The sequence below is a fragment of the Acomys russatus genome, chromosome 9 (assembly GCF_903995435.1).
Source record: "Acomys russatus chromosome 9, mAcoRus1.1, whole genome shotgun sequence".
Classification (NCBI taxonomy): domain Eukaryota; kingdom Metazoa; phylum Chordata; class Mammalia; order Rodentia; family Muridae; genus Acomys; species Acomys russatus.
The window spans coordinates 388,788-405,536 of NC_067145.1; the positions used below are offsets into that span (position 1 = coordinate 388,788).

Genomic DNA, 16,749 nt, shown 5'->3' on the forward strand with positions numbered 1-16,749 from the left:
AAGTGAAGATTCTATATTTTACTAATAATAAGGTTCGTTGTTGTGCGCGTGTGAGAGAGAGGCAAGAGACGGTGAGCGCGCTATATAAATAGCCTAAATCATCTCACCTATAGGGAAATAACTTGATAGATACTACTGGAGATCTAATATTGCTCGGTCAAGATATTGATGATAAATCAGTCGAGACACTATAGAATCCTCAATCCATATGTCTCTTTACTATATAGTTAATCTCACATCTTTCTTTCCATCCATTCTTCTCTACACTAAAGATCTACCCAAATATTGTTTCTCTTCAATTCCTTTCTAAGTCCATATCATCATCCTCTCTATTCTATCTCCTCTCTTTCCCTCTGCTTCTCTCAGCTACTATCTTCTCCCTACTACCTCTCCCTCCCTCCTTCTCCTGTACCCATGTTGCCCCCCCCCCTGGCCCTCCCTCTCTCCTAGCAATTCAATCTTCCCACTCTTCCTCCTCTAATCACTAGATCCGCCTCTCCCTCCTCTTTCCTCATTCACTACTCCCCTCTCTCTATCTATGTACCTCTCCTCTCCCTGCGCCCTCTTCCTTTTTTCTTCCTCTATATGCCCAACTCCCTCTTTTTGTTCTATCTCTCCTCTCCTCCTTTCTCTCAGCTTCTCCCGTCTCCTCTCTCTCTCCCTCGACTTTCCTCCATCTCATCCTCCCTTCTTGCTCACCCTCTCTCTTTCCTTCTCTCTCCTCTCTCCGCCTCCTTTCCTTTCTCGTCTCCTCCTCCCTCTCTCCTCCTCGCATGTCCTCTCTTTCTCTTTCTCCTCCACTCCCTCCCTCTCGCCCTTGCACTATCTCCATGTGTCCTCCTCACAGTCACACTTCCTCTGCTCCTCTCTCTTCTTTCCCGCTCCTCTCCCTGTGTGCTTCCTCACTCACACTAATCTCTTCTCTCTTCCTTCTCACCTCCCTGTGTGCTCTCCTCTCTCTCCGTCTCGCCTGTCTATCTTTCCCCCCCCCTGCTCTCGCGTCTTATAGTATCCCTACTTTTTTCACCACTCTAGCTCTCCCCTCTCTTGCCTCTCTCTCCTTACTTTCTCTCTTCTAACTCTGTCTCCCGCTCTCTCCTTCCTCTCTCTCCCCCGTCTCTATCTCCCTCTTTCTCTTTCCCTCTATCTCTCTCTCCCTCTTTGTTTCTCTCCCTCTCTTCTCTCTCTTCCTCTACTCTCTGACACTCTCTCCTCCCTCGCCCCTCCCTGTCTCTCTCTATCACTTTTTTCCTCCCTCCATCTCTTCAATCCCTCCTCCTCTCTCTTTCTCCGTCCCCCAGTTCGCCTCATCATCTCCCCCTTTTCTTCTCTCTCCCGTCCTTCCCTCTTCTCTCTCTTCCCTACTCTCATGTCTCTCTCCTTCTTTCTTTTTCTCACACTCCCTCTTTCTCTCACTCCTCCGCTCTCCCCCCTCCCTCTCCTCCTCTGCTCTCTCTATCCTCCTCTCCCTCCGCTCTCTCTCTCTCTTCCTCTCTCTCCTCTCTCTCTCTCTCTCTTCTCTCTCCTCCCTGTCCTTTCTCTATTAATAAACTCTCTCTCTGTCGCCTGTCGCCCTCTCTCTCCTCTCTCTTTCCCCTCCATCCTCTCTATGTTTCCGCTTCTTTCCTCTCTCCTCCTCCTCTACCCTTTTCTCTCCGCATCTCTCCTCCTCATAGGTCCCTCTCTCATTCCCTGTTTCTTCTCCCTTTCTCTCTCTCTTGATCCTCTCACCCCATCTCCTCTCTCTTTCCCCATCTCTCCCTTCTACCTGTGTCTTTATCTCTCTCCCTCTATCTCTTTCTCCTAACTCTCTCTCTCCTCCCCTCTGTCTCTCTCCCCCTTCTCTATTTTCCTCTTTCTCTCCATCTCCATCTCTCTCCTCTCTTTCCACCTCTCTCCTCTCTCTCCCCCCACACCTTCTCCCCTCTCTCCCTCTCCTTCTTTCTCGGTTCTCTTTCTCCGCGTTGTTCTTCCTCTCTGCCCCCCTCTTCTCATTTTGCTTTCTGCCTTTCCTGTTTCCTATCCCCTTCCTCTCTGCCTGCCTCTTCACGCATTCTATCAATCTCCTGTTCTTCTCCCGGGGCGGCTCTCCCATGGCGCGCGTCCCGGTACAGCTCGGTCCGATCGCTGCCCTCGACCCGCTGTCGCGCGCGCCCGTCGGCGGCTCGTCGGGGCCCGGGGGGCTGGGCCCGCCCTCGTCGCGCCCCCTCGAGCTCGCGCGCCGCGCGCTTGGCGAGCCTGCGCGCACACGGGCCTTCTCGGCGCCCTGGCGCCCTGCGCGGGGCGCCCGCGCGCGCACCCGGCGCGCGTCTACTGTCGCTCCCCCCTCCCCTGATGTCTTGTAGGCCTCTCGTCTTTTTACTGCTATTCTCATCCACAGGACCCCCGCCCCCCTCTCGCGCTTACGTCGCGCCTTCTCCATCTCTCCTTACACTTTCTCTCCCTCTCTCCCTCCCTCTCCTCTTTATCCCTCTCCCTCCTGTTCTCCCTCTCTTTCCCTCTGTCTCTGCCTCTAAACTTCTTTCTCTTTCTCTTCCCCATTTCTCTCTACCTGAATCCCCCTTTCTCTTTACCTCCCTCTCTTTCCTCTCCCCCTCTCTTTCTTTCCCTCTCTTCCTCTATTTCTCTCCCTCTTTACCTATCTCTCTCCTCTTTCTCCCCATCCCTCTCTCCCAATACCTCTCCTCTCTCCCCATCCCTTATTCCCTTCTCTTGCTATATCCCTCCCCTTTACCTCTCTCTGCTTCTTCTTCTCCTCCCTTTCTCTCTCTCCGTCTCCCTCTCTCACCCTATCTCTCTCCTCTCTCTCAATTCCTATGTCTCGGTATGGCGCTACTACAATCTCTCATATCCTCTTTATCATTTTCTCCCTCACTCTCTTTCCTTCTCTCTCCCTCTCTGTCCTCTTTTCCCTCGGAAGAATAGAGAGAGAGAAAGAGCTGTGGAGAATAGAGCGACGACCAATCTCTATCTGGGGACGGAGAGAGAAAGAAATAGATGCGGCTTTAGATAGCTGTAACTATACTTACATTCCGGGAAAGAAATAGACCAATCATAGTCGAGCTTGAATGATTTGAAAGCTACGTTATGTCGCTATACAATTTAATGTCTGAATTTATCGCGAGTGGAGCGGTAAGAAGAGAGCAGATATAGTAGAGAGAGAGAAGAAGATAGAGCAGAGATAGCAAAATAAGGCTCTACGAGACCGAATATTGAAATAACTCTCTTTGAGAGACAGAGTATCATACATATAAAAGTATTGACTTCTCAACTATAACTGTTCCGCTCGCCTCTCTACTTAAATGCCATATTAATCGACACCATATAATTCTAAATTTGAGTATCTATCTCTTCACTCTCTCGTATCACCAATTTATCATGTTTAGCAATTAATTCACTCCCCCCTATCACTATTCTCCTCACATCTCTCTCACTTATACTTATAACTCTAAATCATTCACTATATATCTCAATATTTCTACTGTATCTCTCTCATCTCTCATAGTCCACTATTCTCTTCACTACCTCTTTTTCCTCTATCCTCTCCTCTCCTTTTATCTCCTAGCTCTTCCTTTTCTCGCTGCTGTGGCTCCTCTAGCTCCTCCCCTCTTGTTCTCTCTCCTTGTCTCTCACACTCGTCCCTCTGTATCCTACCGACTCACACCACTATTTCAAACCTCAAGGGCAAACTCGCTCTCTCTTTCCTTATTCTCCCTCGTCCCCTCTCCTTCTCTCTCCATTCTCTCTCCCTCTTCCCCTCCCTTTCTCTTTCCCTCCCTCTCTCCTCTCTCCATTTCTGTCACCCTCCCTCCCTCTCTCCATCTCTTTTCTCTCCCTTACTCTTCTCCCCCCCGCTCTCTCTCTATATATATGTATGTATATCGGCTTTCATATTTTCTGGAACTGGCAAAGGTCACATCCTCTCATGAGTCTGTTCCTAGCTGACAAACATCACATGTCCTCGTAGGAGGCAGTTTTCAGCTGTGGATAAACTGGAGCAGCCCTCATATCCCACACCTGGGATTAAAACAAAACATATTTACATACCATAACTGTGTTTTTTAAAGTGTCCAAAATTTCCACAACATACTATTGCATGGGACTTGGTTTGTAAACAGAGTCACCCCACCCTTTCTGTTTCTTTATTTCTTCAACTAAAACACAAATAATAACATAACTGTGATTTTAATGCAATTTGTCTTTTTTGAAGCACCTGTTGAATTTAATCCCTTGTATATAATATAAAGAGGTAGGAAGAAATGGGATCTTCAAAATCCAATTTGTGAGCTGCTTTCATGAGGGGAGGTTAACCTATTTACGAGGTCAATTGATTGATGGGTAAATGTGTTATCTCAAGAAAAATTCTGCTATACAAATTAGTCCAACTACCTTGACATGTGATGCCCAGCACAGCTTTAAGCTCTACCAGCAAGATCTTCAACAGAAACAGTCCATGGACCTGGTTAAAATGGAAATTACTGTCACTTTAGTATTTAGATAGAATATGATCATATGTATGTCACAACTTTCCCCACAAAACAAAACACATTTAAATGCAGAATGCATAAACCATACAGCAACAATTATATTCATTGCACTATAATTTTTCAATCCCTCAGTTCCAATAAGGTGCTAGGCCATTTCCTCTGCAAAGTGCAATCACCTGGTGAGGTAGCTTTATGCATGCAAATCTCCGGGTCATTTTCTTCATGACTGTGGACTAGAATTTAGCACTCCCATGTTTAAAATTATGTGAACATAATAACTTCCAAGAAAAACTAATTTTCATGCTAGGAATATCAGATATAACAAACATAATATCCTTTCTGTTCTCTCAAAATAAGAACAGAGGTTGTGGCCATAATATTAATGCAGTTCTAGTGAAATTTCCATAAGTAGTGTCTCTGTTGAGAATCGATTAGAACCATTTTCTGATATCCAGTTAGTGAGTCCCTGAAAGGATCCTATGGAATGCTAAGTAGGCTTACTACTTCCTATTAGAACAACCTTGATAGCAAAAAGAGAAACAGTGAGGAATGAGAGGACTACAAGCTTTTCTTTTACAGAATTTAATATTTTCAAAAAGACATAAAATATAAAAGTTATCAAAAATCTTGAGAGTACATTTTGGGGGAAAGTAGGACTGGAACTTGCAGCTGACTCATGGTGAAGTGCCAGAACCACACCTGTCATAGCTATCCAGTGTAAAGATCTTCTATAGAGGCAGGGGCAGGATAGACAGGAAGCGCAAGTCGTGAACTGCGGCTTCCCAAGGTCCAAAAGGAACATCATTTTGCATGCTTAGATTCTACTTCTTCAAGAATCCACTCAATGCCATTCAAAAAACCAGTCAGAGTTTCAGCCTCCATATCCTGGACCTGTGAGCAAGTAAAGAGAATGCCATCAGTTCAAACCAGAATCTTACGATGAGTGGCATAATGCTAGACAGCATTAAAAAAAAAAAAAGCAGAAAGGAAAAAAAGAGCTAAAATAGAATGACCCAAATAAAGTTTAAGCAAGTTCTTCATCAAGTGCTATCACCTAGAGCAATCATGTAAATAAGTGATCTTTCTTATGTTGTCTAACTGCTGCAGGGTTAGTCTTATTTCCTAGAACTCAGCTGTGGAAATAGAAGACACAGGCTTCTTGTACATCCCAAGAACAATTCCTCCAAAGGATCCACTTTAAAATCTGAAACACTTTCTAATCAACCTAACCAGCTAACTAATAAATGTGATATGCTGCAAAACTAGCCAGTGCTGAATGGGCCTGCCATACATTTAGAAAGCATTTTAGCCAATAGCTGCAGAATGCACGTTTTTCATCATAGATGGAAACATTCTCTAGAATAGACCATAAGTTAGACTATAAAGTCTTCAACAATAATAACAATGAAGTTAAAAAATCATATGCATTTTAAAGGCTATGGCAGAATAAAACTGGAAATAACAATAACAACAAGTTAGAAATGGACAAATATGTAGACTTACCATGCTACTAAGCTAAAAATGGGCCATTGAAGAAATTAGCAGGACAAAAAGAGGGAGGACAATGTATGGTTCTAAACATACAGAATACAGCAAATGCAGTATAAATGGGCAAGGTAGAGCAAAAAATACCTTCATTAACACACACACACACACACACACACACACACACACACACACACACACACACACAGGATTTCAGGGGTAGGAGCATATTTTGGGCCCAAGCCTCAGTACATAAATAAGATTTCATATAAACATGTTAATGATGTAGCTCAGGTGTTTTGGGAAGTCAGAGCAAAACAAACACCAAATTATGAGATGGAAAGAAATAACCAAGATAACAGTAGAAATAATCAAAACAGTGATCTGAAAACTACAAAAGATAAACAGTTGGTTTTCTGGATTTTGAACAAAATCAACATACATTTAGCTGGGTTAGGGAAGAAAAAAGAAAGATCTTTAATCCTGGTACTTGGTAGGCAGAGGCAGATGGAACTCTGTGAGTTTGAGGCCAGCTTGGTCTACATAGCAAGTACCAGGATAGCCAAGGCTGTATGGTGAGACCCTATCTCAAAAAACAACAAGCAAACAAATAAATAATAATGATGATGAAAGTTGCAAGTAAAAAGACAGTAGACCATTAAAAACTATTATAAGAAGTTTATGATGTTTCATTTGAAAAAAAAAACATTATTCAAATAAAATTTAAAGCACTAGTCTATGAGATTTACATTGGCAGCATTATTGGGGACCAAACCCTGAGTATCCTGCATATTTGGTAGGTACTTTACCACTGAGCTACAGTCTCAGTCCCAACAATATGCATTTTTATGATTCTTAAAGCATAGTACATTGATGCTAAGAAAACCTCGAGAGTAGCATCCCTAACATGACCTCCAGCTGCTCTCTTACTGTTCCTACAACAGGAAAGGTGAGTGGGGACCAGATGACCAATCCAAGTTTATTAGCCAACTATCTATTAAGGACTTAAATTTTACTTTAGAATGGTAGTTCACTTCAAAATGAATGTTTTCATTCCAATTGGTGTTCCCTAATGTTCTGTATGTCTGAGGCTCAGTCCCCACCCTGAGGTGCTGTTAGGAAGTGGTGAGACCTTTAAGAGGTGTTGACTAGTGGGAGATCATTTGGGATGTTCCCTGAAATTCTTACTAGAATCTCAGTCCTTTCTTCTTTCTCTTCCATTTTTGTTCCAAGACAGAGCTTTCCCCTGCCATTGGCTTATACTATGATGCCTGCCTTGGCACAGGCTCAAAATCAAAAGGGTCAACTGATCATGAACTAAAACACTAAAAACCGAGAGAAATATGCCTATTTTTCTTTTTAAGTTATTGTCTTAGGTATTTTGTTACTATAAAAGAAAGCTTACAAACAAACATACACACAAACATATGCACATGCACATATATAAATACATACATACAATAGAAACTATACTAAAGTACGTTTTTAGTCACTAGAACAGCTGGACCTTACCATCCATGGGTGGTTTAGAAGATTCAGACGCAGCTCATGAGCTAAATAAAAACAGGGCATTCTTTTTACATCTGCTTGAGAAATACAAGATAAAACCAGCATTGGTCTTCCGGAGGATCCAAAAGCTGGATCTGTCATGGCCATAATACGAGAAATTTCATCTTGCCATTCATGTCCTAAGGAATTTATGTTAAAACATGTAATTTGCATTATTTACAATGGCTCTAAATAATTATATTTAAAAATAGTACACAAAGGAATCAAAAATTTTAGCAAGATTTAAACACAACGAACTGCCTTTACTGTTTTATCACAAAATTCTACTAAATAGTTTTTCAAATATAGAAATTTAGATGATACCATAAGAAATACAGTCATAATAACATTCAGGTGCACCCATCATTTAAAATAACTGTCTGTGACATGATAATTTTCTTTTTCACATTCTGCAACTGTCTGGTGACCCCTTCTTTCAAGGTTTTTACTTCCAACATCTGAGCATAAAATTGGGTGTATTTTTTTTTCATCCAAATCTTTTATCTTTGCCTTTTACTGGAGGATTCAGATCACTGACATCTGTGGTAAACAAAATTCCCAAGCCATTTCCCCTATCAGCGTCCTGAGAGGACTACAGGAACAAGCCACAGTTTCTTTTTCTGTCTCAGACCTTTCAGATTGAATGCTAGGTGTTTGATATAGAAAAGCAATTAGGGACTAGGGTAAAGAGGTCTGACTCTTAGAAGCCAGCATGTTCCTGCAAATGCTCTACCACTAACACCTTGATTGGAGTCAAACTCACCAATCATTGGTGGATTTGGCCTGTATTGTCATTAAATGTCAACACAGAGAATTCAAAATCTTTCCACAGTCAGGTGTGGTGGCTTGCACTTCTAATATCAGCAATCAGGATGCTGAGGTAGAATAAAAGCCATAAGTTCAAAGCCAGCTCAGGCTACATAGTAAAGGCAGGCACTGTTTTTACATATCAGCTTTAGGTCTTGTGTGAAAACTTCCTCTCCAGGGAATGAGAAAACAAAAATTTATTTCTGTACAGCATGGCTGTTACAGACTGGATCCCTTTCTCTGTGCCCAGGCAAAGAAAGAGCTTTTGCTTTTACTGTTCTCTCAGACTCCCAGAGCAGTTCGTCTCTGCCTGCATAAGAGGCAAGGGAGTTCTGATTCTACCCTCTCACTGTTGACAGGAAGCTAGGGCTTCAACTGAGAAAATGATACAGAAAACAGGGGCTCTGCTCTCTTGCATGGTAGCTGTTCAAGACGTGCCTCATTCACAAAGGGACTCACAGGTCTCCTGTCTTGCCACTAAACCTTTAATGAAAACCCTATCAGAACTTTATGGAAAAGGCTCAATAAGTAAGTACAGATCCTATTTTTCTCCTCCATCTGAACCTGGGGCCAGTTATGAACTAAGCTAATACCCTGCTTTTTCTGCCTCTTTTACAAGAGGCTATTAAGAGCAATATGGAAGACTAGATACAAGTGAGTTCCTTGTCAGTTTTTGTTTTCAATCCTATCTCCATCAGCACACAGAATGTCTGACGTCTACAACTACTGGTAACTCAGCAACGTTCTCCTGAACAAATAAATCTACCTTTTATTTTGCTTCTAATTTTATAGTCCTATAGTAGCAAAAAATATTTTTTTTGTTTTTTTGAAACAGAGTTTCTCTTTGTAGCTAAGGCTGTTATGGGCTCACTTTGTAGATCAATCTGTCCTCAAACTCTCAAAGATCTACCTGCCTCTGCCTCTCAAGTGCTGGGATTAAAGGTGTCACTACCGCCTGGCTAGTTTATTACTTTCTTATGAGTAATTTACCCAAGACTTCTAAATATAATTGCCTCCAGGTCTTAACAGATTGGTAGAGAAATAAAATCATTGTAAATTAAATTCAACACATTAAATAATTATTATTATGTATGTTATATATAAGCAATATAAATGAAATAATTTATTGTATATTTATATTCTAACTTGTACACAAAGGATTGGGAGGGAATTATAATACTGGCTCATGGTCCAATGACATACAAATGTCATACCAAAAAATCATCAGTGACAATTATTCAGAGTATATGGAAAATATTACTCACCCACTGATTTAATTAACTTTGGTCTACTCAAATAATATCCTATCCCCATACCTCTCTACAATGTAGGTAAGAATAAGACAACAGGGCTAGAGAGATGATAGTTCAGAGGTTAAGAGCTGTCCTTCCAAAGGCCCTTCGTTGATTTCCCAGAAACTACATGGTGGCTCCCAACCATCTATAATGAGATCTGGTGCCCTCTCTGTCGTGTAAGCATATATTCAGGGAGAATACTGTATACATAATAAGTAAATAAATCTAAAAAACTGAATAAGCCAACAATTTCTTAGCTATCTTCATAAATTACTTGAATATATCAGAGGCAGAGAAAACATCAGTAATTTAAAAATATAGAACTAAGCAAAAAAATATGGCTAATCAAGCTTTGGCATGTATCAGAACTCTATGGTGCTTATAAAAACCCCATTTCCAAGATACAGGCCAAATCTATGGATTATAATGTACCATTCTAGGACTCTCCCATGTGAACCTAATACTCAACAAGGTTTGAGAACACTAGTGAAGGTAATGGCCAGAAAATCACAGTGGTAAAAATCTAAACTGCTTTGTGCATGCGTGCGTGCGTGTATGGTTTCTTGAGATAGGATTTCTTTGTGGATCCTTGGCTGTCCTGGACTTGCTTTGTAGACCAGGCTGGCCTCGAACTCACAGAGATCTGCCTGCCTCTGCCTCCTTTTTTTTTTTAAATGCTATCACAACATGTTTTGAATTTGTTTTTGTTTTGGTTTGGTTTTTGTTTGAGGGTTTGTTGTTATTATTGTTTGTTGTTTCTTTTGTTTTTCTGGCTAACTAGTAGCACCGTGAGGAAGAAATTAAAGAATGCTTACTTTTATGAGCTTCAGCATTTGCCACATAGATGAACCCATCTACAACTTCACACACCTTCTGAATTTGTGGAATCACACTGTAACGGCTTCCTTGTTGCTCATCTCCTTCACTCTGTAGATTGAACATCTTGTTGACTGTACTTGTGTGCGCTTCCCTTGCTCTGTCTCTTTCCTTTCTGCAAAAAAAAATGTAAATGTATGTAATAAAACCATTAAACAGGTTCTATCCTACTAAAATATTTCACTGCTGATGTTTCAGGCAGCCCACTGAGCAGGTAGCCTTACCTGGTAGTTGAATATAATATCAGGATGTTGAATTTATGTTGATTGCTCAACTGGAAATTGACTCCAGATCCAATACCTATAGATAAATTCAGTTATACAAACAAGCCAATAATAATAAAAACAGTAAAAAAATTCCACTGAAAAATTATCCAGTAAAATAAAAAACAACAAATGGAAAAAAACAGCAAGTTATATACAACTTTGGAATAAATGCAGTGTTTGTGATGAAAAAAAAAGTTATGTGCAACTTTGATTCACAAGGCAGTAAGAAGAAGGACAGAGAACTAAGTACTGTTTGGCTCCACACCATCTTCAACCATCATCACAAACATCCCATTAGCCCCTGGGGCATGACAATTACTTCTGTTTATCCTCAATGCTGACTCATTTATATGTTTTAAGCTTCCACTGGCCTTATAACACATGTATACATTCAGTGAGAGCCCTTTCTTCCCCTAAGAAAAACTGTTTAAAGAAGTGCCTGAGAAACTGAGGTAAAACTGCTAAGTGTGCCACGATATCCACTTACTTGTGAGACTGTTTACACACACACACACACACACACACACACACACACACACACACACACACAATAATATACACTTGTTAGGGGTGACTGTGAGGGTTCTCCAAAATCTAATATGTGATATTCCCAGATTGCTAAATAACAGCTTTGTACTCTTGTGTCTGAGTCACTCAACAGTGCTGCTGTTCCTTTCTTAACCACTTGTGGGCTCTTGTTGTTTGTTTGTTTATTGTTTTATTAATGGTGCTTTTTGTGTGTTTTGGCCTTCTAGAAAAACCCATCTCTATCCCATAGCTTTAGTTCTTGCTATGTAAGTGTCCTCTGATCTGTCCACTTCTCTAAACTGCCATTCTCCTTTCAGTACAAGTTAACAACCTGACTTCTGCAATCTCTTCTAAACAGCCCTCTGAGTCCTCCTGTTTCTCTAGCCTTTCTTGCAATAGCACATACATTGCTTAATGATACATATCTGAGTATTGCTCTTCTCTATGCCACTGGTCTGCAGGCACACAAACAAAACCCAACATAATCTGCCCAACTCCAACCTTTCATCCCCTTATTCTTGAATTCCATTTAAATAAGCTATGTCATATCATTTTAGGCCACCATTATAACAACACATATATAGACCTGGACTTGTGGGTTATAAAACTGTAACCACTTCTCTCCATTCATCACATGGAAATAGAATCAAATGTTTTGTTCTTTGTTTTTTATCAGTCTAATTTCCAGAATTTGTCCTTTCAACACATCTAACATCAGTCCAACTTATTGTGCAACCCATATTCTTCTCTGAACTTGTAGACTGGCATTTTCAAGCAATCACTTAGTTCTCTGTAAGGGGAGTGGAACAGCCATTTCATAATTATCAAATTTCTTCATGTCTCTGGCTTCGCCTGAAGTATTACCTCACTGTGAACCCTGAAGCTGGCCTGCCTTAAGTACTACTTTTCTTGCCAAAGACTCTCAGTCATCAAATTGCTTATTTCCTCATACCCTATGAAGAAGAAGTGTGCCAATGCTCTCTACTCCCAAAGACTTGTCTAAACCATTACTCAAGAATGATCTGGAAGAGGTCCATCTGAAAAACACACCATTCAGTTGGAGAGCAGTCTCACCATGCACAACTTGGTCACTCATAATCATGTCTTCCCACTGTGGAGTCCAGCATGAAGCTCATGATCCTTCTCTCCAGCCTCCTAAACTTGCAAGTCCATGTGAGCTGCTTGCTTATGACTTTCAAAGGTTAAATTCTCCAGATCTTGCTCTTTGAGCTAAGCACATAATCTCTAAGTCATTCATTTGCCAAATATGTGTGTGCATGTATATGTACATGTGTGGTTAGTGTGCCTGTGTATATGTGTGTGTGCCTGTGTGTGTGTGTGCGCGCGTGCACACACACACCTGTGTGCACAAGTGTGTGGGTGTTACAGTTACTTTTCTATTGCTGTAACAAAACACCATAACCAAGGCAACTTATAAAAGAAAGCATTTAATTTAGGGCTCGTAATCCTAGAGATTTGGAGTCCCTGACCGTCATGGCAATGAACATAGCTAGCCATAGGCAGGCAGTCTGTAGCAGCTGTTGAGCATGTATATCTGAGTTACAAGCACAAGGCAGACAGAGAACTAACCGAGGTTGGTGTGTGACGCTCTGAAACCTCATAGCCATGCCTTCAGGAACCACCTGCTCTAACAAGGCCATACCTCTTACTACTTACCAAACAAGTCCACCAAGCTGTGGCCAAGTGTTTGAATGTATGACCTTAAGGAGACCATTCTCATTCAAAGCACCATAGTGCAGACAATATGACATATCTGGTATTACAGATACAAGCAGAAGTAAAACCGACAAGATCCTGCCCTCGTGTAATCTAATGTAGTTGGATTGCTTACAATACTCATCTTTGTCTATAAACCTCACAGTTATGAGAGTCAGCAAATTCTTAGTTCCTGCCACCACCACCAACCACAGTTATTTCACCTGTAGTGACTCCTTACCCTAGTGACTTTCTACCCAACATAAACCCCAAGGCAGAAACCTGCAGCTATCCTTATTATATAACCCTTATTAACTGCATCCATATCATCATCAATATGCATTCTCTCTCACCCAATGACCACCTTCAATTTTTCTTTCTTTCTTTTTTCTTTTCTTTCTTTTTTTTTCTTTTTACCATATATTACAGCAGCTTCTTTAGCTCTTTCTAATTGATTTTTCATTCAGGAGCCAGAATGTACTTTCTAAAATGAAATCTTGATTATCACAACTCTCTGATGACATTTCTTCAACAGCTCCCAAATACTTAGACACTCCACATGGAGAGAGAGCTCCACCCTTTCTCGATTTAGAGATAATCAACTGAGTCCTAAACATTCAGACCTTTGTCCTTTTTTTGTTTGTTTGTTTTTTCTTGTCTTAAGGGTATACATCTACTAATCCTGACAAGTCTTGGGAGGTATCATCTTCAATGCGTAGCCTTCTTTGATTCTTATCTTTCTATTCAGAAGTTAACTGATCATATTATAATTACCTAAATGTGCTCTGTGTCCTCACTTAGATCCATTGGTTTTTGTGGAAGACCAAGGTTTGTTCTGAATCTCTGTATCTTGAATGAGTAAAGCATATCTTACATTGTATCACTATTTGTATTCATGATACTTTCCTACCTTACCAAAAGGTCACATGCTGTTTTGTGGATTTTTTCCCCCTCTGGAGAGGAGGTGATAATGTAGTTTTTTTAAATCCCAATATATACACAAAGATTTAAAAATTGATGCTCAATGGTTTTCTGGGTAAATTTCTCATAAGGCAAACATGCTACAGACTGTTGAACTATAATAATTTAAACATATTATTAAATTATAAATTATAAATATTTGAGAATTAAGGGGAAAAACCCATATATTTTATACTAATTTTCCCATTCAGTGGACCTGGGGATCCATTCACCAATTTCTATATTTCATTACAAGATTTAATTTTAAAATGTCTGTCTCTTTAACACTAATATCAGGCTCCAAGTGTTCAGATTACTATGTATTGTATATTAATGTGAAATTTACCATCAATCTGTCTATGAGGCAAACCAGCAGTTGGGCAAAGGTCCTCAGAAGACATCAAACTCAACACCAAAGACGTGTTCAGTTCTTCCAGACCTGGTCCAAACATAGCAAATCGGGGTTCATTCTGAATGATCAATGAGTGTAAAAAAGAGGTAACAGCTCCATACATAGGACGGCTGGCTTTCAAGGCTCTTCTCGTATATGGACAGCACATTTTATAACTGCATAAAATTGTCACAATTAGAAAATAAAATAGAAAATGTTAAACTTCTTGTTCATTTGCGAATGTATCATTTATTGAGTCCTTGCAAGACACAGTAATATAAAGACTATTAATTCAACCCGCCCAGAGAGAACTGGATGGATGCCATTATACCATGCAGAGAGCCATGACAAGGAAAAACACAAAGTGTTAGAGAGTGGGGAAATGTTATTAAGGTTAGGAGGATTTTAAGAAATGTTTTCTTTCTTGCCAATTGTACCTCGTATAATTAATCAAATACTGGTTAGTCGCCACAGGGAAATTAGAAGAGATTAAGGCTGTAAGGGTCCTATGAAAAAAGTCAATTAGATCAACCCCTAATTTTAAAAAGGGACATTCAAACAAATTCCATACAACAAACTAGTAGCAAGGTCAGAACTAATGTGGAATATTTAGAATAAAATTTAGTATCTCTTATTAATTCACAGAAATAGATACTTACACCTCCATGTAATCAAAACATGTGCTGTCAGTGACCTCAGATATGGGCTTTTTTAAGATCTCTAGATCTGGAAGTGACTTCCAATCAACAGAAGACCAAGAAGGGAGATCTCGCAACAGAAAATATCTCCAGAGAATTGGGTCTCTTACAGTTTCATTCCAGTAACGATCTGTACTTCCCAACTGGCACAGATCATGGGGGGAAAGAAATGACAAAATATATAGCTGAACATCAACCTGAAACAGAGGCAAAGAATACACAATAAAAAGGAATGACTTGTCTTGGAAAACTGGTGGTAACTTAATCAACAAAGACTTGCTATACTATAGGTCACGCTAACGAATCGTTCTTTTTATACTTAAGTCTATCTTATTATCCCTCCATTCATTTTAATTCCTAACACACTTGAAACGTGGTTGATAACTCAAGCTCTGCCTTTCTGTTTTTCAAGAAAAATAACCAGTTCTTTTGATGTCTTCCCATGGGTATTTTGATATGCCAGTTAATAAATAATTTATTCTTCAAAATAAACGTGCATCTCGTGGAGACTTTTCTGATTTCATCACTAGATCAAACGAAAGTTTCTGACTGTCATTTTAATTTCTCTATGTGTAGTAATCAGTTTCAAAGGGCACAAGGAGAAGCTTGGATACAACCTAAGCCTGTGCTTTTCATTTGGAATGAAGTCAGTAGGATGTACTAATAATCCAAATAAGATACAGGGATTGTAATAATCAACAATGTATAGTCAATTTTCTTATCGTTCTCTGAAACTTTAAATAATGTGCATTCTCTTTGTGGCGTGTCCTAACTTTGGGGTCCTTGTAACTTCATTTATTTTCAATTATGCGGCAGTTTTGCTGCTTAGGAAATATCGGAACTACTTGCTTTGAGCGACCTCCTAACCTGAATACATTAAACCTGGGACTGAAAATTAAGACAGAACAAACACACAGGAATGCTTTCCAAGCTAACCTATTTCCTTAACCAGACTTCTAGATCTTATATATGGACGACTGACACTGTGGGTGATCTCTCTGGTCACTCCTGTGAGTTGTGGGGCGACCTTGGCTGGCTGCGGGTTTACCAAGAGTCAACGTCAAGGCGACCCGGAAGTGGCTGCTCTGCCTGTCTGCGCGGCCTGCGGTCTCACCGGCAGCCGCGTCAGCGCGCTGGCCTCCTCCTCCACCTCCTCCCGGGAGGACGTCCGCGCCGCCCGCTCCTTGCCCACCGACTGCCAGAAGGTCCTCCAGCCGCTCAGGATGGCGGCTTCCAAGCGGCCCCAGTCGCTGGCGGGCGGCGGGGAGCCGGCTCCGCGGGGCTCGCTTCCAGCCATGGCCGCCAGTGACACCGCAGGGCGCTCGGGCTTCCGGGCCGCTCGCCTCCGCCCGCCGCGCTGGGATGGCCCCAGGCTGGTCCCCGCGGTCCGCGCCAGCCAGCGCTCGGCCACTCACTGCAGGCTGCCGCAGCCCGTACCGAGTCGCGCTGGTTAGCTTAAGACTAGAGGTCCACTCCAGTCTGTTTTGGAACCAATCATTTATCGTTTTCTTGGACCTTAGCACAAACTGAGCTCATGCAGACTATCAGGAGCCTATGGAAAGAAAGCTGATTAGAACTTCCTACTGGGGGTGGAGATAGGGAGGCTAGGGGAAGAGACGCCTCAGGCATGGTCCTTTTAATAATTCAGTCTCTTGTGTTTGGTCTAACCTCCTCAGGAACATTAGGTGGAAC

General features: G+C 41.2%; 1 protein-coding gene across 2 annotated transcripts; it reads right to left on the minus strand.

The window, feature by feature from the left end:
• Positions 1 to 5,071: 5,071 nt before the first annotated feature.
• Fbxo4 (F-box protein 4) lies at positions 5,072 to 16,363 on the minus strand. 2 transcript variants are annotated; one of them, XM_051150912.1, is made up of 7 exons: positions 16,172 to 16,363; positions 15,019 to 15,200; positions 14,315 to 14,535; positions 10,723 to 10,798; positions 10,438 to 10,613; positions 7,485 to 7,660; positions 5,072 to 5,378 (listed from the first exon to the last, which is right to left on the minus strand). In XM_051150912.1, exons 1-7 carry the CDS (start codon positions 16,352 to 16,354, stop codon positions 5,289 to 5,291), a joined length of 1,104 nt encoding a protein of 367 aa, XP_051006869.1. In that variant the 5' UTR covers positions 16,355 to 16,363; the 3' UTR covers positions 5,072 to 5,288. The 2 variants fall into 2 exon arrangements, with proteins under 2 accessions (XP_051006869.1, XP_051006868.1); XM_051150911.1 differs by having other exon boundaries at positions 5,073 to 5,378; positions 15,019 to 15,254.
• Between the last annotated feature and the right edge of the window lie 386 nt (positions 16,364 to 16,749).